Source organism: Aptenodytes patagonicus, chromosome 5 (genome assembly GCF_965638725.1).
Source record: "Aptenodytes patagonicus chromosome 5, bAptPat1.pri.cur, whole genome shotgun sequence".
Taxonomy (NCBI): Eukaryota; Metazoa; Chordata; class Aves; order Sphenisciformes; family Spheniscidae; genus Aptenodytes; species Aptenodytes patagonicus.
Genome location: NC_134953.1, coordinates 78,759,543 through 78,782,835, shown reverse-complemented (window position 1 = coordinate 78,782,835; position 23,293 = coordinate 78,759,543). Strand labels below are relative to the sequence as shown.

The 23,293-nt window shown below is 38.5% G+C and overlaps 1 protein-coding gene across 5 annotated transcripts in view; it reads left to right on the top strand.

The window, feature by feature from the left end:
- The window catches only part of VCAM1 (vascular cell adhesion molecule 1), a 46,092-nt gene extending 28,987 nt beyond the window's left edge, over positions 1 to 17,105 (top strand). The window contains exons 2-9 of one of the 5 annotated variants that reach the window (XM_076337901.1): positions 3,413 to 3,521; positions 10,037 to 10,315; positions 11,069 to 11,386; positions 12,011 to 12,283; positions 12,908 to 13,171; positions 13,618 to 13,884; positions 15,433 to 15,699; positions 16,416 to 17,105. In XM_076337901.1, coding sequence (XP_076194016.1) covers positions 10,051 to 10,315; positions 11,069 to 11,386; positions 12,011 to 12,283; positions 12,908 to 13,171; positions 13,618 to 13,884; positions 15,433 to 15,699; positions 16,416 to 16,576 — 1,815 coding nt within the window. In that variant the 5' untranslated portion in view covers positions 3,413 to 3,521; positions 10,037 to 10,050 and the 3' untranslated portion in view covers positions 16,577 to 17,105. Of the gene's footprint in view, positions 1 to 3,412; positions 3,522 to 9,018; positions 9,313 to 9,969; positions 10,316 to 11,068; positions 11,387 to 12,010; positions 12,284 to 12,907; positions 13,172 to 13,617; positions 13,885 to 15,432; positions 15,700 to 16,415 lie in introns of those variants that run through there. The other 4 variants (XM_076337900.1, XM_076337904.1, XM_076337899.1 and 1 more) reach the window with 4 other exon arrangements.
- Positions 17,106 to 23,293: the final 6,188 nt, after the last annotated feature.

Genomic DNA, 23,293 nt, shown 5'->3' with positions numbered 1-23,293 from the left:
GAGTAGTTAAATTTCACAGGCTCTTCTCTGAGAAATTATCTCTGTGGAAAGCACTATGACATTGGCAGGAATGGTAGATTTCATTCCTTTTTAACAGCAAGATTTTAAAGCTGCCTTGGGCTCCTGGGCTCTTACTCCATATTCATTTGAGAAGCACAAAGCTGCTCTCACTGTTACTGAACACTTCTGCGTGTTGTAAACCCAGGTGTGACAATGCAGACTACACTCGCTTTCACTCCAGGCTCTTGACATTCCCTGTACTTGAGAGAGCTCTCTGAATAATGTAGACATTTCTCTTTTGACAGATAGTGAGCAATTAAAGCCAAGATAAAACTGGAAGTTCTCTATCACATATCAAGTTAGGCTTCCATAGCGTTTCTCCTTCAGTGACCTTAAAGAGTAGCTATGAAATTGTTACAACTGATATAACTTGGTTATTATGAGATTACCAAGAAATTACAGATGACTTCTTGCTTGTTTTTATGTCCTATTTCTTCTAATTAGATCCTGCCAGGATTTCCAGTTATTCACAATGGTTTGCTTTATAGCTATGTGCCAGAAAAGTGCTATTCCCAGTCGAGTCCAGCAGATAATTGTGTCTGTCAGTCAAAGCACTGAACTTGGTTGTCTGGGTTTTGATTGCCTGAAAAGGATTGAAAGGATAAAGTGAATCTTAAATGCCGTATTGTACAATACAAATCCTGACGAAAATAGACAAATACCATAGTATGAAATGCATTCATTAAAACATTACATTTTATAAAGAAGAGTAAGAAATTAAAAGATCAAGGTAAGTTTACAGATAATTCACAAAAATTAAACTAACTTCACAAAGAATGTTATGCAAAATTGTCAACTCCTCATGTGTTCATCTTTATAATAATCTGCAGCTTTAGTCTAAATTAATGGTCTTTTTCAACTGTACTGTCCAATCCTTTTGATAACTTAGAAAGCAGTGTTGTCACTTGTATTAAAATAGCAATATGATGATCTAGTAGGCACTAGTAAATAGTGCAGATTAATTTAGTAATTGCTTTTCCCCTGGGTTTAGTTATGGATTTTTAAACACACTGCTTACTTTTCAACCTTGTGATAAATTTCTGTGCATTCTTGTAATCATTCTGTACTATAGACTTCACCTGAAAATTTGTCCTCCTTTACCTTAAATGTGAAAAACTTCTAGTAATATTTTTAAAATACATTTTATTTATTTATTTTCCAATTAATAAATTTCATATAAAAATAAATAAAAATAAACATTCCAATTAAAAAATCCAATTTGCAGGATAAAGGGAAACAATTTTTTCTTAAATTGTCTGAGATCCTAAATTGTTAATAGAATATATTTGCTATGTACAAACACATTTTCTGAAGCCATAAGCTACAGCAGGATCCATATGCTGACCTTAGAGGTATAATGAACATCTCTTCGTGCCACAAAATTCAGTACAGTCACGGCACAAGACACCTGAAAGTGCAAGAAAAGCAAAGTCAGCAGCTGGATCTTGGCACCATAGCAGATGAGTCAGTGTAATAAAATGTAATAATAAATCATTTAAAGGCTGATAGTTTTATATCAAACACTTTAGATCAATAATACAGAATTATTCAAGAGTATTTCTCTTTAGTGTAAGATAATTCTGTTGTATTCTTTCAAATAATCTAGGAAACTTAGTGTAAGATAATTTGCTCAAAATCTTAATGAATTCTCCCTTGAATATGCCCCTGGAAATTCCTGTGCCTTGATCCTGACGGTCTTGCAGATACCAAGTCACCATGCTACTTGATATCCTGAATACAGAAAGACATTACAGAGGTAAGACTAATCTCAAGCTCATGAGCCTACCAGAACTTAACTGGATTTAGTCCTTGATGGATTCGACACCGCATATGCAACATTTGCATGTCTTCCTTATCTTTTAGAAACTGTGGGCTGCACAGAAATACCTTGTTTCCCGTTAGGATAGCCCAGCTTCCAAGTGAAAGCTCTGGCAGTAGCTGCATGGCCTTCTGACCCAGTCAGTAGTGATTTCATTCAGCAGGGGAGAACCTCGGCCAGAAAACCATATAGGTAGAGCATTTGTCTGAAGCTGAGCTGTTGGGAGACAGGTACTAATATCTGTTCCTCATGCTGTGGAGCTAATTATAGTCAGAAATGAAGTCAATAGAGGCAAAATTTATCCAACCAAAAGGGTCATTAAACCATCTGTTCCTTATGAGTTGGTATTCACATATTATTCTGGGAAATTTCAGGAGGGATCCTTGGCTAAGAAGCATGGGAATGTTGAAAGTCAGACATTTCTCAAGCTAATTCAGCACAGACCTTTATCCTGCCTGACAGCAATTTCAAACACGCGTCACATTTCTCAAGTTGCCTCTCTTATCACTAGAGAGTAACATGGTCTATGATAGAGGGTGACACAACTATGAAAGTCATGCTCATTGCCTATATCAGACAACAAGGATTGGGGCTTTGATGCCTAGCCAAGTGATTGTCTTGAAAGGGGAAATAAATCCCAGCAACTCGCATCTTTCTTACCCTTGCTTGTCTAGAAAAACTCAGCTGCCCATGGTTTTTGTCACTTAGCTACTCCTATATTAGCATATTCCTTCCATGAAAGTGTTAACAAAGCAAGTAGTTAAGATGATACTTAACTCTGTGGGGAAAAAATGAGAGAGAGAAACAGACTAAGTAACAAAACAGCATCTTGTTGATTTAGGGTAGAGCACATTCAAGAGATAAAGGAAAGGTGCCAGATCCTTAACAGACTTGCAGCTGGCTTTAAGTGTCACTCGGTTTATTAGTATATGTACACACACACAAACACACATATTTTGCTACTGCAAAATACTTTCTCTTGGATACTTGTCATTTTGGCTTGACGGAAATAAAAATCCGTTCATTCTTTCTTGTTTCTATTTGGAGTGTCACTTCCTTTAGAACTTTCAGTCCACTTCCAGAGAGGGAAGAGTGACAATATCTAGATAAAAGAAAGATTTCCGTATGTGTCTTTAAAAAAAAAATAATAATAATTGAGCAATCCCTGGAAGATTTAAAAAATCATGATTCTTGAATCATGCAATGTTAAGTTATTTAATTCCTTTCTGATACCTGTGTAATATTTCTACCTGTTAGTGAGCCAGTCCACTGTGGGACTACAAAGATAACATTTATATAACGCAGTGCAGCAAAAATAACATCTATACAGCTGAACACAGCTCCAGAATATGAACCATTGTAAGAGAATAAAGAATATAGTCTGTGATAGACAAGTTGAAGGATAATCAATTAGTAGCAGTGCAGTTTTCGGTAGCCTGTGTAGGAGAACCCAAGTTCTGCATCTGTTTCAGCTGGAATGGTCTGTTACAGACCTTGCTCTCATCATTCCCCTTTGTCTTTCTGGGTCCATAGGGACATACATGTACCTCATAACTGAAGAGCAGGAAGGAGGTGGAAAACAAGGAAGTGACTGGTCTCCATTTTCCCATAGTCAAGGATCAACAAGTGCCTTGGAGAGCTGGTGAGTAATAACAAAGCTTGGTCAAAAAGTTCTCCACCCTTTTCTTGATTAACTTCATCTGATCATGTGAAATGCTGGCCTTAATGAGGTACACAATGATATTTAGTGGTATTGGAATTTCATGTGGAGTGTTGAGGGAGTTAAGTAGCTTGGTCATATTCCTTGTTAAATGTTTTCAGCTGACTTTATCTTGCCGTATCCCAGGTCCTAGCTAGCATCTGCACTTTGATCCAAATCCCACTTTATTTTTTGACTCTGACCATTTTGAATGAGTTTTGTCTGAAAAGCTATAATTCCAGTGAGAACAAATGACTTTGACATGTCTCAATATATTTGGCTCAAAATAAAAGTAGATCTGAGCTCTCACTTCAAAATTCCCAAAGAGATTTTTAATACTCCAAGGTTCGTATTTGAATTTGGCTCTTGATATACACTGGGGAATATTTCAAAAGAAAACTTTTTTTACATATGTCACTATGAAGACAATAGAAGCTCAGCTACCCAAACTAATAAAGTTTGACTTACAGTACAGTACTTGGCACTCTAAGAAGTATGTGGATTTAAAGGCTATTCAACAGTTTCACTTTTAGATCCAGCATCACTGAAATCATACTTTCTTTTTTTAAGAAATAGATTCGGAATTTCCACAGCTTGTTTTTTGCCAGCAACAAGAGATTAAGATAAAAAGTAGGGACTTTTTTCTCTGGTGGCTTCTATTTATTTTTAGATTAACTTCTTGCTCCTTCTGTGAAGTGAAATAGACAATGCCTCTGAATAGAAGAAAATAAGAAATTAGCTATTTTGTATTGTCTTGTCTATGCAAGGTATCATACTTCTGTATTATTTTATCTGGCATCTTTTGTGGCTTCTGGGTGCCTTCAGGCTAACCAAACAGGAAGTGTCATAGCTGGGGAGCTGGTGCCTGAGAAAGATAATGAAGGAAGTAGATGCATTTATTTTTATATACAGTATTTCAGAAATTCCAGAAAAGTGAAATAAGCAGTTGATAAAACTTTCTCAAGTTGTTTCTTTTTTCCCTTTTTTCAATAGATGACAAGTTAGATGTGGAGTACAATTGTAAGGTGTGATGTGGGTTACAGGGTAATGCGTTGGTGTTCTTTTTGTAGCTAGGAACAAAGTTACAATCCCTGAAACAGACACAACCCTTTAAATAGATCTGCATGTAGATCTCATCCTTCCCATCCGGAGATGAAAATTATAGGGAGTCAGTGATGCTCTCCTCCCCCTCTTGGGGGCTATACGGAGGTTGTATTATTGTCAGGTGATGAGAAAAAAGGTGGAGGGAGTTAGGGAAAGCAAAGGGTCAGGGAAGCTCTGGGAACCAAAAAGCCAGTAGGCACTGAGGAAGGAAAGACAGTATATAACCCATATAGCAGGCTGTTGAGGTTGCTGAGAACTGAAAATTTTGAGGCTGGCAGATCATTATCTGCTGTATAAGCCATATAGTCAGCAGTATTCATACATGTCCTCCAGGTTCATGTCTTTTCAGTTACTTGATCAAGATATGACCATATTAAAGGTGCTACCTTGGATGTGGTGCTTGAAGGGCATTCCTTCTTTGTTGATGCAGGTATGTTTTCCCTGCGAGAATAGTTCTCATTTGAGTTATAGCACATTCCTCTTGCTTTTATTCTTTAGGCATGATCATACCGTGGAGGTATCGGACACTCTTTGCGTAGGGTGAAAGCTCTTCATCCCAGCTGCTTCCATAAAGCATCAGAAACTCTGTAAGAGGCTTTCTTATACTCAGACGTCCAATGAGCATCCCAAGGAGATCTCTCATGAGATGGGCAAGGGCTGCAGTTTGAATGGGGGACCTAAGTATGAACTTGCTGTAATACCTCCATGATCTGAGGCTGAAGAATTGTTGAGTTAGACTTAGCTGCATCTTCTCCCCTGAATGCCATGCCTTCCACAGACAGATTCTGCCCTCTCAAGCACACAAAAATGCTTAGTAGTAAACATGTTGCATATGTTTCTGTGTTGGGGCCCTGTATAGAAGTTATTACTCCAGCACTGGGTATTTTAGCAGAGATCCCAAATGGTGGCTCTAGATGCAGATATTGGTGCGAAGTGCCATGAAGCATTTTATTGCTGACACAGGAAACAGAATGTCAAATTACATGAGTTTCCTTCTACCTTTTTTTTTCTAAATCTCCTCTGCCAAAAGAGAAGGATTAGCCCTCTTCTCCATAGGTCCTTGGCTATAAATCATAAAACCAGTGGTGAAGGTTTTAAAAGACCAAATTCTGCCTGAGGTTTAGCCTTTCAGCTTTCCTCTAATAGCCTCCATAAGACAGTGCAGTACATTAAAAATGCAGGAAGAGGGTTAGAAATGTTGGATAACTAACATGTTGCATAACGTGCATTTTGTTCAAATAATTCATTAAGGTATCGAGAACTTGTTATCTCTTTTGTCTAGAGGAAATTAATTGAAGTTCATTGTATAGGTATTTAACAGGGTTGTAGAATATGAGTTAAAGCAAATGCTTAGCACAGTTCTGAAATGCTTTTCTTTTCTTATATTCTGGAAAAGCCTGAAGTAAGTTTCAGTTTTCCTGAAGGGCATTTGTATTTTCTGATGCCAAGCCAAAAATGATGTGTTCAGTATTTCCAAACTCCCTTCGGAGACACACAATTGTTTTATCTTTGTCCATCAAAGCCTGAGAAAAGTCTCTTTTGATTACTAGATGTATTGGAAAACATGTATTTACATCCCAGTGCTTAATTCTTTTAATCTCTTTTGCCTTTAGTAATATTTTTGTAATACTTGTTACATTCCAGTCTTCATTATGCTCTGCATGTGTCAAAATTTCTTCCAGTTGGTCCTATAATACTTGATCTCACTGTGAATCTAGATGCATCCTCTGTTTTTATCCCCAGCATCCTCCTCTGTGCCATTTGAATGAAAAGCTAGATTATCTGAACTCTTGAGGTGAACTGCTAAAACTTGTCAGCTGATCTCTATTTGTTTTCAGACAGAACAGCCAGTTCTGAAAATAAGCAAACGTGATACTCATCCTATTTGCAGGCTGATGCTGAGGATAGTAGGAGCGACAGTGAAGTACATGTTCTTTTAAAAATACATAGAAGGCTCACATTTGAAGCTGAGTAAAGAGCAAGTTTTAAGAAATTTTTTAATTTCTTGGCAGATCTGTACTTCCTTTAATAATATTTGTTGGCTAACTCTGCTCTTACCTATACTGTCTGAGTTAAATTTGTCTGATCCCTCAGTATAGTAGTCCCTCTGGTAAGGATCCAACTCCACTGAAGTTAATGGCAACTGTCCAGTTTAATTTACTGAGAGCTGGATCAGAGTTATTTCCTATTTCAAGTTATCTGATGAAGGACTTGATTACAGTTTTTCCAGCATGCGGATATGGCCTCCTATGTTTATATCTTTTTGTGTCTAGAAACTGATTTCCCAGAAATAGGGAAATTTTGCCTTTTCTCCTTCAGCTTAACCTATGATTATTTAAGCAGCCAAAGCAGAAGAGTTTCATTTCTTGCTTCTCTCTGCCTATGATTAAAAAGTATTTATTTGCACCTTAACTAAGAGAGTACACTTTTCTCCAACAACACCCTTTTCTGTGAAGTAGAGTCACATTCTGTAGATGTTGTTACCTACTCTGGATAGATTTGGGGTTTCTGGATTTGATAACAGTACTTCCAGAACAGTACTCTGCTTGCATTTCCTGAGACTTACGAGATTTTTTTTTTCTTCCTCCTCTAATAAAAGCAATGGTGATGATAATAAAAATAATCTCTTAGGGGAGAATCCACCGTGGCAGTTTCAGTGAATTTCAGCTTTAGTGACTTTTGGTTAGGCATTGCTAGGTGCTTCAGATTTCCCTGTTTTATTGTCTTCTGGGTAATTCTTTGGTTTTCTTGTTTAGTTTTTCCATATTTCTGAATATTGTTGTTGTTATTAATTCTTATTGAATTGATACTTCAATTCAATTGTCTATATATACTTACTTCAGTTGTCTATTGAAGACACACTTTCTGCCTGAGATCACAATTTTATCTTCCCACAATCATTACGTCTCTTTTATATTTATGAGTTTATGATAAGTGTATGAAAAAAGTGGTTGATGCTTCTTATTTTACCTAGTGTAAGGTCTTTGACAGAGTCATATATGTATTTATTACAATGTGCTTTGGTGTTTCTGTAGCAGCTTGTACTGTCCAGCTATTCTTTGATGAGGATGCAAATGTAGGGGCAGCTGCAGTCAGGGAAAAAGCAGAATAAAATAGTTCCTGAAGAAGACACGCTGCCTGTAGGCCAGCGGGAACCTTATATCCTCTGGTACTACTCTCACCTGAACACGGTATTTTGGAGCTAGCATTAGGTTATTAACTGTAAAATCTGCTTGACTCAAAAAAGTATTAGGTTGATGTAGTGCCAGCTTTTCATCAATTAAATTTCTTTAGCATTTACAGCATTGTTACTTCAGCCTTTATTTTTCCAAGTTATTACTCATTTACTAGATATTCGAATGTATGCTGTTTATAAAATATACTATATGATGACAATATTTCATAGACATCAAATGACCAAACTATTACATACCAAACGATTTGCCAGAGACATTTTAAAAACATGTATGTTTTGTTTTGAATTTCTTGCTGCTTTTATTTAGTGATTCATAATCGACCAATATGAACCACTCAAGTAGTTGAATAAATAAACAATTGAGATTTGGAAACCTTTATCCATTCTTTGCATTCATACCATTTCCCAATTGAAAATTAAACACTGAAAATGTTATTTTACTTTTTTCATAATATTGTTGCTATATTAACCAGTAATAGTTGTCCTCAGAAATATTTCAAACTGGATTTGTATACCCACTGGAAACCAAACGCTGAAAATAATCCCAGAGTTATATTATCAACTGCTATACTTCAATTATACATAAACAGGACATGAGAGAGCTGAGAGGCATATCAGTAATGTAATGCATACCAGTAGCATCTTGAAAGTGGGACATTTTAGAGACATTTTTAAAGTGGAATTGGGAAAATTGGTTCATTCAGTTCATCCGAACAGGATGAGCCTGATTCAGGATGATCAAGTCAGATCTTCAGGCTTCTGTCATCTGACTTATTTCTTCATTTTTAGGGATCAAAAATACTTAGGAACGTGGGTAACATCACCTCTTAAACTGGTGGCACAGTTTTTTCAAAGGAAATAATGAGTTAGGTAAAGTTATTTACAGAAGTGAGTATTGTTAGAAGTATTCTCAAGACACAGCGGTACAAAAATATTTGCACTGAAAGCAAATTTGAATAACTTTTCCATCTGAGATATAGTGCCATGCAATTACTTGGAGTTACCCACATTCTTTCATTTTATCAGTTGTTTGCAGGATCAGATCTTGACTTGGTCTTTTTAAGTCTGGTAGGCACTGTATGACAAGTGTTTAATATTTATTGTTTTCCAGGGCTTTAAATTCTGTATTTAAAAAAGCAGCAGAGGGCGCTGAGCCCACTGCACAGCCCGATACGATCTCTTCCTCCCTGCTCTGGATTTCCCCGTCCAGGGATTTCCCACTCCACCTCGAGGAGACCCTTTATAAAGAGCACGCTGGCTCTATTCTAATAAACTGTTGCGGAGCAGCAGGATCTCACTGTGCCTCTTCACAGAAAACAAAAAGCAAGGCTTTTGAATTTACTTTCTTCACCTAGTAACAGCAATTACAAATGTTAAAACAGATGGGAAGAACAAGCCAAGCTGTGCTAATAATTTTGTGTGTGTTAATGACTGGTAAGTTGGGGGGGGTGTTTGCTTTATTTGTTTTTAATTTTATTAAGTGTAAACTGACCTAAAATTTACTGTTTGATCTTTATTTCTCTTTGTTCCAGTTGCTTTTACATTTCAGTGAATACGACTGTCAATTAAGTAGTTCTGTCAAAATGTCAGGAAGCTTTTTTTGACATTTACTTTGAGCTTTTCTGTGCTCTGCAATGACACAGTAATTTTCTTATTGAGTTCGCTAAAAGACAGTCTAGGAGACAACTGCAGTATATCACTGCATGTTTGATTTTTACTGTCATCCCTGGCAGTATCAGTCAAGTTTGGTACTAAATGTCCTGTTGAAAGTAGTTCTGCAGTTAAGTTCTTGCTATCTTACTTGCCACCCCCCCCCCCTCAAATGTTACAAAGTTTTAGAACCAGATCCACCTGACAAAAAAAGTTATATTGTGCCAATGCATTTATTTTCACTGACAGCATTGGGTTTATGCCATTTTATACATGAGAACTGTCTGTTAGAGTCCTCTGAGTCTGTATTATCTTTGACAAAAATAGCAATGTTTATGGGGTATTTTGGAGATGTAAACCACTGTATGAGCTTTATTAGTTTAACCTCCACACAACTGTAAAGTAAACTTGCAAAGTAATGGCCTCGTGTCACAGTAGAACATGAGAAGAAATGGGAAAATAAATCTTGAGAATGCTGCTGAGTTTATGTATGTTCTCCCTCTTGTAGTTAAAGGTTTTGAAATGGAGATTACACCTGCTAGCAGAATTGTTGCACAGATTGGAGAAACGCTCATACTTACATGCAATACTACTGGCTGTGCATCACCAAGTTTTTCCTGGAGAACCCAGATGGACAACCCCCTCGGAGGAACAGTGAACAACCATAGGACATACTCTACCTTGACTATGAATCCAGTTAGCATTGTGAATTCTCATGATTATCTGTGTACTGTCTTCTGTGGTGCGAAAGAGAAAAAGGAGAAGAGTATCAAAGTTGAACTTTACTGTAAGTAAAAATGTAAAATTCTCTTTAAGTAGTACATGTTCGTAAAAAATCAATAATTGTTTTTAGATATCGTGGTTGGTAGTCAACTGATAATGCTAGGATAATGAGTCTGCTATAGCTCAACATATATTTCCTTGTAAGATTCCTTTATCTGTCTGTCTGGGGCTCTTTCTCAGCCCCTTTCTGCTTAGCTTTCTGCACTGAAGGTGGTACATGCTGGTCTTATTTATTCTTATTCTTGGTAATACTCGAAAGCCAAAACATAGACTCTCCAAAACATTCGTAGAGCTGGGAAAAAAAAAAACAAACAACCAATATGGTTGAGATGGATGTATTTGGGAAACCTGCAAGTGCAGAGCACCCAATCAAAGCCTTTCCAGTTTGCAGAGGAATGATTCAGATGTCTAAACCTACCAGCACAGAAAACAGGATACCACCAGTGTATGGATTGCTCTGGGTGCCTATATTTAGGTAACTGTATCACTGCCTAGGTGCCTTGCTGGATCTTATTAGATCATTTATGATCATATTTCAGCGATTCAACAATTGTACAAATATAATTCCTGTTAGTGTATGAACTGCTTGTAAAAGACCTGTATGTCTTCATATCAAGATATGTCTTATAATAAAGTTGGTATAACATTATGTTCTGAATGCCTCTAAACTCAAGATGTTTGATGTCTGGATCTTGCTCTTATGTTGACCCTAGAGCTCATCTCTGCTAGACTAAAGAAATGGATTTTATTCTTTTAGCTTTCCCCAGTGATCCTATCATTGAGATCAGCCCATCCTTAGTTGCTGGAGAACGAGTCACTGTCATCTGTAAAATTCCTGATGTGTATCCTTCTGATCACCTGGAAGTACTCCTAAAGAAAGAGGAACATGTTCTTCATATGGAAAATTTTTATGAAGATGACAGCACAAATACAGAGACCAAAACTGTGACATATTCATTTAATCCCACGGCTGAAGATATTGGGAAAGAGATTACCTGTGTGGCCAAATTACCAATTGCTAATATGGACTTTGAACCCAAAGAAAGAGTAACTTCTCAGAAACTGAATGCAAACTGTAAGTATTTTTATTCTAGGGCTTTCACACCAAGTACTGTTTAATGTTAAGTTTCATGGAATGGGTTTACAAAGTGTCTGCTATAAATCATTTATAATCTGCACTTCTTATCTGTATTATTTTTGTAGGTAATCTATTGTATTCCGTTGAATTCTGTTTTATTCAGTAACAGTCACTGAGTCATTAAATACCCACTGTTGTTCATGACAGAAGTTAGGCAATGCTTTAGTAACTCCTCTCTCACTCTCTTACCTTGGGCATGGGTGCTCAGTCAGAAAGTAAAGCCCAGAAGAAAAATGGCAGCATGCAGATAAACAATTGTTTTTAAAATTGCCCTTGTACACTTAGCAGTTCCAAGTTTGTAGTCCTAAACAATAGGGAGACAAATGTAAGAGGGAAAAAAAAAAAAAAAGTTGTACACATTTTATCTAGCTTAGCTTTCAAAGCTGCAAGCTAAATGTCTTATCAAGTCTGCAAAAATTGTTCCACCGTGTTACTGGAATACACATCATTCATTTTTTCTTGGTATTGTGTGAAATGTACCTCTAGAGAAGCTAGAGTTAAAGATGTGCATGTCATTCTTCATTAGCTTACTGACCTTATCTCTCTTTTGTTCTCTTCCAGTTGGTCCACAAAATACTATCATTACTGCATCTCCAGGCAACTTGCCAATGGAAGGAGACTCTCTAAAACTCACCTGTGTGACTGAGAGTAATCCACCACCACAAATAGTTTGGAGAAAACATCTGGCTGATGAAAGCATTCAGCATCTGACAGAAAACAATGTCCTTTCTATTCCCCATGCCCGTTTCACTGATTCAGGACAGTACATCTGTGAAGTAATTAATCTGGTAACTAATAAAACAGAGAAAGCAACTGTGGACATTGTTATACAAGGTACAAGTCTGCTTGAATTTAACTTGTATTATCCAGTACCCAATTGGCAGCTGCCTGTTAGGTTGGAGGATTCTGAAACACTGAAAATTAGGAAATTATGTGGCCTTCTTTTTTATGTATTCAGGATTTCGCTTTCAATTTACTACTGCTCTTCATGGGCTGTGCTTTTCATTTCTATGCTTAATTTTCAGCTAATTCTCTCTGTACTGCAGTTGTACATGCATACCTCTATACATTTCCTGCAATGCAACACTCAAAGTGATAAAAGAATCTGAGAAAATGGTGGTGTGGGGGACACTGTTATTTCCTTGAAATGCTAATGTACATAGCAATTTCACAGGGTCATCACAGTCTCCTTCTTTGAACTAGTAGTTTTAGTCATTAGTAGTATATTTAGTAGTCATTTAATAGTAAAACTATTTTGGGTTATTATTATTAATATTATTACTATTACTACTACTACTACTACTGCTACTGTTTCAATAGAGCCAAAAGTCTCAGATGGAGACTGGGACCAAAACCAAAATGAACAGATCCTTGGGCGAGCAATTTCTGCTTTCTTAAAACCCTCTCCGTCTTTAGTACTTTTGCATTAGTATAACAGCCTTTTCTTTTGTCATGCAGGTGCTCCAAACATTGCAGAACTCTCCATTGAGCCTTCTACAACAGTTCAAGAAGGAGAAAATGTTTCCATACAATGTTCTGCTGAGAGTAACCCTCCTCCCAAGATTATTTTAAGGAGAAAATCTGACAGTGCAGACATGGGGCCTTACAGTGAGGGGAGAATTCTTCTTCCATCTGTGACGTTCCTAAATGGAGGAGACTATGAATGTATAGCAGAAAATAAGTTTGGGAAAAGTAAAAGTGAAATAACACTTAATGTGGAATGTAAGTATGTGTAATGTTTTCCCAATCATTTAAAAATAATTAGTTAATTCTCCACTTACTTCAGTGATAAATGTAACAATCAAAATAAACAAAACCCTGTGAGTACAAAAAAATCAGCATAGTCCTCTGCTCTTCCCCAAAGAAAGGAGCAGTGCTGATGAGCAAAACAAAGACATGAAATCTTTAATGTAATGACAGTCTTAAGTCAGGATCTGAATGAGCGAGAAACTGATCTACCTTCTTAACATTCTTGGTTAGAGGTACTTGGTTAGTACGTTTAGGCTGTAGAGAGTTTGTATGGAAGCTCTGATACTATGTGCTTTACTTATTCTGAGAATGAAAAATAAATTAACTTTGGGAGGCCGACAACCTGGCATCCAGCAGGACATGTTGGATCCATCTCTAAAAAATCCAGTGATGATTAACTACAGGATTCTGTCTTTCAGATGGACCGAAGAATACAATGATCTCTGTTATCCCTGCTACTGCTGTTAAAGAAGGAGAAACTGTGATGATGAAATGTACTAGTTCTGGTAATCCGGCTCCAGTGATCTCTTGGAAGAAAAAGAATGCCACTGGGCAGTCTGAGAAAATTTTTAAAGATGCAACTTTAACTATACAGAACATACAAAGTCAAGATCTGGGGCTTTATGAATGTGAAGCTTATAACCAATTTGGCAAAGAAGAAAAAGCTGTGAAATTACTTGTTCAAGGTTGGTAGAACAAGACAGAACACAAGTTTTTTGTTTTATGTATTTTACGTCCATTTTATGTCATTCTGTGAAGGGCGGGGGAATTCTGTCTTTGTCAATGGAGTTAAAACGTGGCCCTGATGTCATTAAGTCATTTAGAAAGCTTTAAACAATGAAAGGTGAAATCTGCTTTAGTACAGATAGCTTAGGCAAAGTTCTCATGTCAGCTGAGCTTCCATCACTCCTTCCAATCGGCAAATGTATGCATGAGGCAAAGAAGCTACGCAGTGCCTGTATTTTCTTCCAAATAGGTCTCAGTGGAGGATCCAGATACCAGCATACAAAAGATTCAAAGGGAAAGTACATGCTGAAACTTCTCTGTGTAGGGACTGTATTACAGCCCCTTGGCTCTCCTTTAAGTTACGATTCTGAATCCTGTTCTTGCAAGCTGCATTTAAGCTATACCAAATGCTGATTCCTCAACCTACGTGCAACGATAGCAAAGTTTCATTTTAGGTAGTAAGCGGACTTCTCTGCTTTAGCCCTGCTGCTTCCATTTATTGCATGGCAACGGTATATTGCTTAGGGATCACTTCTGCCGCTAATCCATCTCTCTTCCTTATTCTTTACTATTTTTGTAGCTGCACCAAAAAATACACTTTCAGTTTTCCCTTCAAGTGCAGTGATACAAGGAGAAAGTGTTACCATCTCTTGCATATCTGTGGATGTTACATCTGTTCAGAGTACCCTGTGAAAGAAAATAGGTGATGGGATCACAACCCTTGAAAGAGTAGATGGCAAATATACCATAGGCAGGGCTCAGCTAAAGGACGCAGGAACATATGAATGCATATCATTAATGAACTGGGAGAGCAGTCTCAGCACATAGTACTTTATGCCAAAGGTTAGTTAAAATAACTACTGTACAGTGTTAATATTAGGATTTGTTTTAGACAGACAGAATGACATCTTCACTTCAATTCCATTCAGAATGAACTGTCTTTAAAAAAACTGAGATGAGTTGCACAGGTTCTTGTCATAAGTGGTAGGATCTTAGTGCTAATGAAAACTTCTGTCCAAAACGGCAGATGCACAAAATAATTGCTGCTTCAGAATTTTCCCTAGTTCCACTTCCACCTTTGAAAACAGGATGTAAAATTGTGGAACCTAGTGAAAAAAATACTATTCTAGGACTCCTTCCTCTGCCTTTTCTATTCCTCTTCTGTTGAAAGAAGACATCAACCTCTGGGTCTGTTGGTCTGTGTCCTTTCATGAACTCAAATGAATAAACAGTGAATTTAAAATAAGAAAAGAAGAAAAGGCTCCATATAATGTAAAGGATATGCAACATACTCCGTCAATTGGTAAAATGTTCTTTCTGTCAGCTGCTGTTCACTGCAGTGTGTGAAGGATAGCCCGTGACAGAGTAGTGTCTAAAGCTATGTGCTCAAATATTATAGTTAATCCATTAACTGGATTAGTACTTTGTGTGTACGAACTGCTGATACCTCATGAGTTTTTTGCTTCTGTTTGTTGCTAAATCCTACCTTGCATTTCTTTTCTTTTCAGTTCCTCCCCAAAATATTACTGTGTTAGTATATCCATCAGAAAATGTTAAAGAAGGAGAAAATGTCACTATTATATGTAGCACATACAGTAACCCACCATCACAGATGGTCCTGAAAAAACTCCATCAGGAGAAAGAAATTATTCTGCCATCAGTGAATGGAACCTTTATACTCTACAATGTCACCAAAAATGACACAGGCAGATATTTGCTTGATGTTTTCAATGAGGTTGGAAACAACATCAAAGTGATTGAGATAGCTGTTGTAGGTAGGTTGCCTTAAACTTATTTTGTTTGTACTTTCTAATGAATTTTGTGTCTAGGTGAGCACAAATAGTTCATGGCTGATCCTTGTGCAACAATACTGCAGTTAACCTAAAAAAAAAACCCCAAATCAAACCAAATAATAGAACAGCTGGTGAGAATAAGCTGTATTTAACCTCCTTTCAGTGTGGATGTTATTGTCTCTCTTACCTGAGTTGGTGCAGTAGCTTTAAGGATAGGGCCAGAAAAAGGTGGATCGTGGCCGCATTTCTGTCCACATGCATGAACAGTGGGACTAATCCAGAGAAAGTTCTGCTTCACAAAAAGATCTAAAGATTGGGCTTTTTAAACATGGTCTTCTCCTGAAGCATTGTTCCCAGGAGGTAGAAATGTCCCCAGATGTTTCCTGGGTAAAATATGTGATATATTTCTTGTATTCTTCATGAACTCCATGGTATTCTTCATTGCAGATGATATCAGATGGGTTTGAACTCGCATAGCAAATTCAAGACCAAGCTAGTGGCTAGGAATTAAAGTGTGTAATATGGAGTTACTAAAGAAAAAAGCATAAGGAAAACGTTTTGAGATGTGCTTTGTGCATGAAAACAGAAACAGTGTTCCAAATGAAAGTCATTAATAACACTGCTTTTACAGTAATATGCATGTATCTGTTTCAATCGGTTTTTGCACAACTTTTTTCTCCTTTTGTCTCCATTTTCAGGAAGATTGGAAAAACCAGATCAAATGATACCACTGATTATTGCATTCTCCTGTGTAACAGCAGTAGCAGTACCTGTAGTTGCAATTTTGATCTACGTGTCAAGAAAAGCAAAGATAAATGGATCCTACAGTCTTGTAAAAGCACTCAGGCTGAAAGTGTGATCGCATGGATATAAGTCTAAGTTCATAATAAGCAATGTTATTTATTGTTGTGACTGGGTCTACTCTTCTATAACATATGGTAACAAACAAGTGACTTAAGAACACCGCCATGTAATAGCAAATGGAATTTTTTTTTCATGTTTTGATAAGTGTTTCAGTATTTAAATTAAAGGGAAAGCTAGCATCCTGTCCTAGAAATTGATAAATCACTTCTGTGTTGAAGCATGCTGAACAAAGAGTTCCTTGGAGAACTAGGTTTGTACATAGTGTATAATTTGTGTTATAAATATGTTCAACTGAATATCAGTTTGTAAAATTGCAGTCTTACTGCAACTGTACAGAGAAATGTTGTTCATTCAAAGATATAAATCAGCATTACTTGAGCTGATCAGATGATAATATTTTATTTTGTATTACTCTACAGAGTGAATGTTTTTAATATAATTTGTCTGCTTGTGGTAATGTTTGGAAAATGTTCTCTTTTCACTCATATTGCCATAAACTCTGTACCTTCAATGAAGTTACACAATCACTGGGCTATGCATTTCTAATTATTTTAAATTAATTGTAAGATCTCAAGGCTCATTTGTGAAACATTTTATTTTAAATATTATTCAGAAAGCGTCTGGGATTATAGTCTAGTCAGTTTTAGGACAGCTGAGGTATTTTTGTAGGGTTTAATCATTCTCAGATCAATGTCAGAATTCTGTTAGTTCGTGATCAAGCCAAATCAGAGCCTTCATGTAGAATATAAGCTGCTGATAAATACGTTTTACAGATTTCCACTGCAAAATAAAACTACCAGTAGGTTTATTTGACTAGATCCCCCTAGTGATTCTTGCTTAAGATTATGTCAGAATACACGTTCCTATGGAAGGAACCAGTGAAAACCATTATCCTTAGCAACAGCAGATTCGAGTGTCATGGGAAGCCCTAGCTGTAAAGGCACAAGCAAGGCAGGCAGCAACCTAAAGGCTTAGGCAAGGGGGAGAGGCAACGTCTATGCAGCCTCAGCAATGGTGGTTGAGTTGTTTCCTGAAGAAATGCCCTTCCCAAGCTGCTTACTGTGGAAAACTAAACCACTTGCCTGACAACTTTCCTTTTAACAGGCAACCAGTGCCTGCATGGTGCACCCTGGTTGGCGCCTTTTTTCACCGCACACTCTCTCCAGTGTTGGCAGAATGGCTGTGAAAATAGTGGGCTTTCTGTGCAGAGGCAAAGATGAGGGGGAAGGAGAGGTGGAGTTTGATGGTATTCTCCCTTACATCCCTTCTCCTGGCTACCAGTGCTGCTTTGACTCATCTGGTTGGTGATGTTCAGCGCTGAAGGCAAGGTTGTGGGAGGTGCAGGCACTGTGGCTGAGATGTTGAAGTGCATCTAGTCTCAGCAGCCCTGAGCCGCTGTGTTAGGCACAGGAAGGTGGGCTGGGCTCCCCCAAACTTGCACACACAAGGTCAAGCAGAGATATGTCAAAAGAGTTTCTTTATGTTATACAAATGGTAACAACTGCTCCCAACAGTGATACAAACGCAGATGTCTCTTGGTAGCTAGCTGCAGAATGAGGCAGTGGTGCAGATCTCCCATATCTTTTTCATAGCATGTTCAGCTGTGTTTTGTACACAGTAAATCCATGCATGCAGGGTCCTGCGCTTATCTACAGTTGGAAAGGGAGGCTTGGAAAGTGGGGGTGTAGCAGAAAAATGGGAGAGCAGTGTGGACTTGGCTTGGAGGAATATGAGCATGCAGTAGGAGGGTGAAGAAAAGATTGAAGACAGAGGAGGAGGAGAGCTTTGACAGGCCCATGACATAAATTTCTTGGAGGTGGTGCCAGGCAGATTTATTCAGAATAATGTCAGGCCTGTCTCGGTGCTGTCTTGTGAACAAACCAGAAAGCATAATTTTTCCACTGTGCAAAACTTTGGTGCACACACCTTTTGCCTACTGGGTATAGTTCTGGTATCTGTGTTGCAAGAAGGATAGTTAGAAAAGATATAGAGGGGGAGGACTGGAAAACAGGAAAAATGAAAAATGCCTGGGACTTTCCAGTTTGGAGAGAGAATTCTGAAGGAGGAGGGGATGTGACTGACGTTTTCCAAATTGCGAAGGCAGTTCTGCAATGCCAGAACTGCAGGGCACGCAAACTAAGGAGAGAGCGGTTTAATGAAAATAATAGAAAGTACTTTACACAGTGAATGGTGAACTGCTGGAAGCTGCTGCAGAAGGTTGTGGAGGATAACAGTATCAATTGGCTCAAAAGGGGAATGGAAAAAATAATGGACTAAAGGTCCATAAACAAATACTAAAGGGAATAGACAGAAATGTACTATATAACATCCCTAATCCAATGGCCATTGATGCTGAGCAGTCCTCAGGGAATATACTGCAGAAAGTGGCCAGGTTTGCATGGTGTCCTGAAGTAGTGCCTCCCACTGCTGGAGACATACTGGGGTAGCTGGATCACTGGTGGGACCCGGTAAGGTATGTCTTGCCTTCTTGTGCCTTCTCCTGCCTTCTCTGAGCGGTCTTGGGCCAAGCCTACTTGGAGAAGGGGCTTAGCAGTTCCTGTGCTGTTTTTCCCTCTCCCGTAGTCCCTTAGAAGGAATAAAAAGAGGAAAGATGAGTGGGAGAGAAATAGGAGTCATCTTGCAACAGCACTTTGGTGCTTGTGTAGTCTTTCCTGGAAATCCCTCCATGGGTTCTCAGTATCCTGTCCACTGTTGGTTTCACCAGTACTTGTGGTACAGATACAGACCTTAATGTCTACGTGGCTTGTCTGCCCTCTCAGGGTCTCCATTAGGTCATTTAAGTCAATAGGAGTTGGCCTGTGATTTCAACAGGGCCAGTTTTTCACCCAGAAACACTAAGTGAATAGATAGAGCTTGTAGTGCTCATTTTAGGAGAGGCTGCTCTTGTGCGGGCAGCAAGCTTCCTCTCAGTGAAATCACAAAGAAGGACCTTGCCAGGGGATCTCCTCCCCTACTGCCTGATTCTCAGTATTTTCCAGGACACTTAATGATTTGGGCAGAAGCTTGTCCTATGGAGGTTAAAAGTTCACAGTCAAATAACTTATCTTTTTATTGCAAATTGCAGAAGGAATATTGTTTCTCCTTGCACTATTTCTCATCAAGCAAAATGCAGAGCCTCTGCCCTGGCAAAAAGGCATGAACAGCAGCTCCAGCCCAGCAAGCGCTTTCAGAAGCGGTCAGAGCCGCCTGAAGATCTAGGTAAGAGTCCGTGCCATGGGGCCTGTCTTTATGACCAAGGAAGTGGTCTGTAGAGCAAGGGGTGGTGACAGGTCTGCTCAGGCTTTCTCTACAAAGTCACCTCACAGGTTTTAGAGCTGTATTTTCCCCTGCCTGGGCCTGTGCTCGAGCGCACCAGTTGCCCTTGTGTCCTCAGAGCAGGGGTTTATCCCAGCAACACCATGGGGCAGTGCTAAATGTTAATGCTAAAATAATGGATTTTAAAAGGTGATTGCAAAACCTCACTCCCCGCAGCTAGTTCAGGATGTGCTCTTCCTTAAAATGTAGAGCTCAAACAGAAGAAGATATGTTTTTTAAACTTCTCCAAGAATGCTTTCAAATTATTTTGTAGGTATACTGAAGGGAACAGTTAATATATCCTGTGACAGAGGTGCTGTTATCTGCTGGAGATAACACTGGAGGCCCTGTGTTTGCAGGGACAGGCTCCCCGCGGTTTCAGGGACTAGCAGGGCCCGATCATGATGTTTAAGGCCAAATGATGATCTGCTGTCTCTGGCTGCGGCAGGCCATTCAGCTTCACCGACTTGCTGCTGTGCTGGACCAGGAAACTTCTCTGAGCAGAGTGTGTCCCCCAGTAAGGAATCTGATTTTGACTGGAAATTCCTCACAAATGGAGAATATACCACTGTCCTTGGTAATTAGCTGTGCCCTTTCTGTTGTATATACATGGCCTACTTCCTAGCCCAATTTGTCTGACATTTTACGCCTTTCTCCCCACAAGATAATTGCATGCTGTAATCAAGCCGTCTCTTATTTCTTTGATAAACTAAACAGATTGAGCTGTTGCAAGCCTACCTTTCTCTATAAGGCATTTTCTACAGTGGTAAATAATCCTTGTGGTCTTTTCTAAATCCCCTCCAGCACTTCAACATACCCTTTAACATGTGGCAAAAGGTCTGTATATGATCCTCCAGTGCTGTTTCTGCCAGTGCCAGAGGTGATTTTGCTTCTTTACTCCTCCTCTGTGCAGCTCTGCTTCCATAAACAGCCTTTTTTACATCTGCCATATTTTTGTCAGAGAATCACTGCAGGGAATAAAGAATAAGTCAATTCCTTATGCTCATTACGGTTTCTCAGTCCTTTGTAAGATGCAGTCCCTCAGAGCTGTTCTTAGTATGTTTTTTTGAAACAGAAAGCTATGTGGTACAAAGTCAAATGCCTTATTAGTCCAAATACCTTAAATCTAATTTGTCTGATAATGCCTACGTTCCATAAAACCATGCTGACTGGCACTAATTATGTTTTCTATCCTTTAATCCCTGTATCAGCTTTTCCCATTATTTAAAACTTCGTCGTACCAACCAGGTGGTTGAAGGCCACTTCACATTTAAAAAAGAAGTGAGAGAAGCGGTTATATCAGGGAAACTACCTCTCTTGTTCTGTTGTCTGTTGTGTGGCTCAACAGCCTTTAAGCCTCACAATCTTTCGGGGTCCGCATGCTATATATCCTGCCACCAAAGTGATGCAAGCTATGCTAACAGAAATATGGAAATGCTTGTAAAAAGAGTGATGTGCTTTGCTGTTAGCTACCAGGCATCTTAGTAGTTAAAATGTATTGTTCCGAGCACCTGGGTAGCCACCAGGTACTAAAGCAGGGAATCTTCTGTCTGTCCTTCTGCCCTTCCCACCTGAGGAGTCCTTCTGATGCTGTTGAAGTACACAGAATGGCCAGACGTGTGTCTATGAGATATAGGGGCGTGAAGTTCCCCTTGCTTACTGTGTTCTTGGTTCCTCTCGGTGATTCTGCTGTGTTTAAGTTTTGTTGAAAATTTACCTTTACAAAGTAAAGGTGCCTTACGAGGGCACCTTTTGACTTTTGCGATGCAAAGAAATTTAGACATTTAAATCCTAAGATTTGTGCCAGGGCTAACTGAAGATTTATTTTTAAAAAAGGCAAATAGGTGTTTTATAAACAGATGTGACAGAGGGTCTGGGGCTCTGTGCTTATGTGACTTGAAGTAGGACAACAATGACTTTTTTTTCTTTTTTTTTCATTGCAAAAATGAAAACTATGCCAGTATGTGTTAACTGAACCAGAAAGGAGCATAGGAGGAAACTAGAATGACTTTACTGCTCTTTGCTGTGCCTAACTGTAAAAAAACAGAATGTTGTGACCTAATGCTGTTGATTTTTTTCTCTTAAATATTTTACCTTTCCTTTGAATGAGAGGCAGATATGGGACATCTGCTCTCAGCAGTTCAAAGAGATAGTGCCATAGATGTTGAATGAATTCATGTTCCCAACACAGATGTCATGTCTTGAATGCTCCCACCTATTTCAGACTGTTATATTTTATGCTGTTCTTTCATATTTATTAAGGGCTCAGAGACTTACAGTGATGGAGACTATCAGTTCTAACAGTGATGTAACTTTGAGACACTGCTACCAGTCGAGTCACAGAGCCTCTTTGCTTTGGCTAGTCAAACCTAGTAGATTAAACCAGCTTTTTACATTCCCATGCACTTGGTGTGCATGGGAAAAAGCAGCGCTAGATCCTTTAGCACTACTTCTAACATGCAGCTGAAGAGCGAACTTCAGAAAATGGGGTTGGGGTATTTACTGGCATTGTATCTTGACCTCCAGCTAATGGGCTTAAGCAACAAAATCTTACCCCAAATGGTGCATTCATTTGCTTGTCTCAATATGAGAAATACATATAAAATAGAGTTAAAACACGACTGCCTGCAGTTTTTAAAATTACACTGAAAATGTATCTGCTATTGTTTCTATTGATTCCCTGTTCAACTAAAACTCAGGAACATTTTGTCCCTCCACATATATCCAAGCATCGTAACAGTAGAGTGAGGCAAGACAGCATGATTCTTCACTGTTGGATAATTCATTCAGGCACTCTTATCTGAAAAGAATTCAAAAATAAACATTTTAGGGAGATAATTTAGTTTTTGTAGATAAGCTCTGGGAAAACGGAATGAAAAATTCCTTCTCACAAACAAAATGCAATTCCAGCACCACATTGTCGTTGAGTCTTTTGTTCTAGTTCATAGTCACAATGGCCTTGGTGCCGATAATGGAGCAGGGACGGAGCAGATAGCAAGATTTTGTTTGTGTTGATTAAAGAACATCACTTCTTTTGAGAAATTGTGACAATGATGGCATAAACCACTTTTCCCAAGTTGTCTGAGTTGAAGTAAAAAGCAAGAACATGGCAGAATAGTGCTCCACTTGCTTTGTCTGCCAGCCAAAAAAGCGGTATATCTGTAGAAGCAGCTCAAGAAATGTATAGGATGCAGGAGAATTTATTTCTACATCTAAAGGTAAATTCATAGGCTGAAAATTCTGTGTTCAAAATATAAATGTACTGAAATAGCCTGTTTATTATATCTGTAAACTTATTGACAGAACTTAGTTCTTCTTTGTCTTGTTCCCTGTTTCGTAGCAGGTATCTAGTAGCAAGCAGTTGTAGAGCACATTTTACCAGTAGCCTGCATGTATC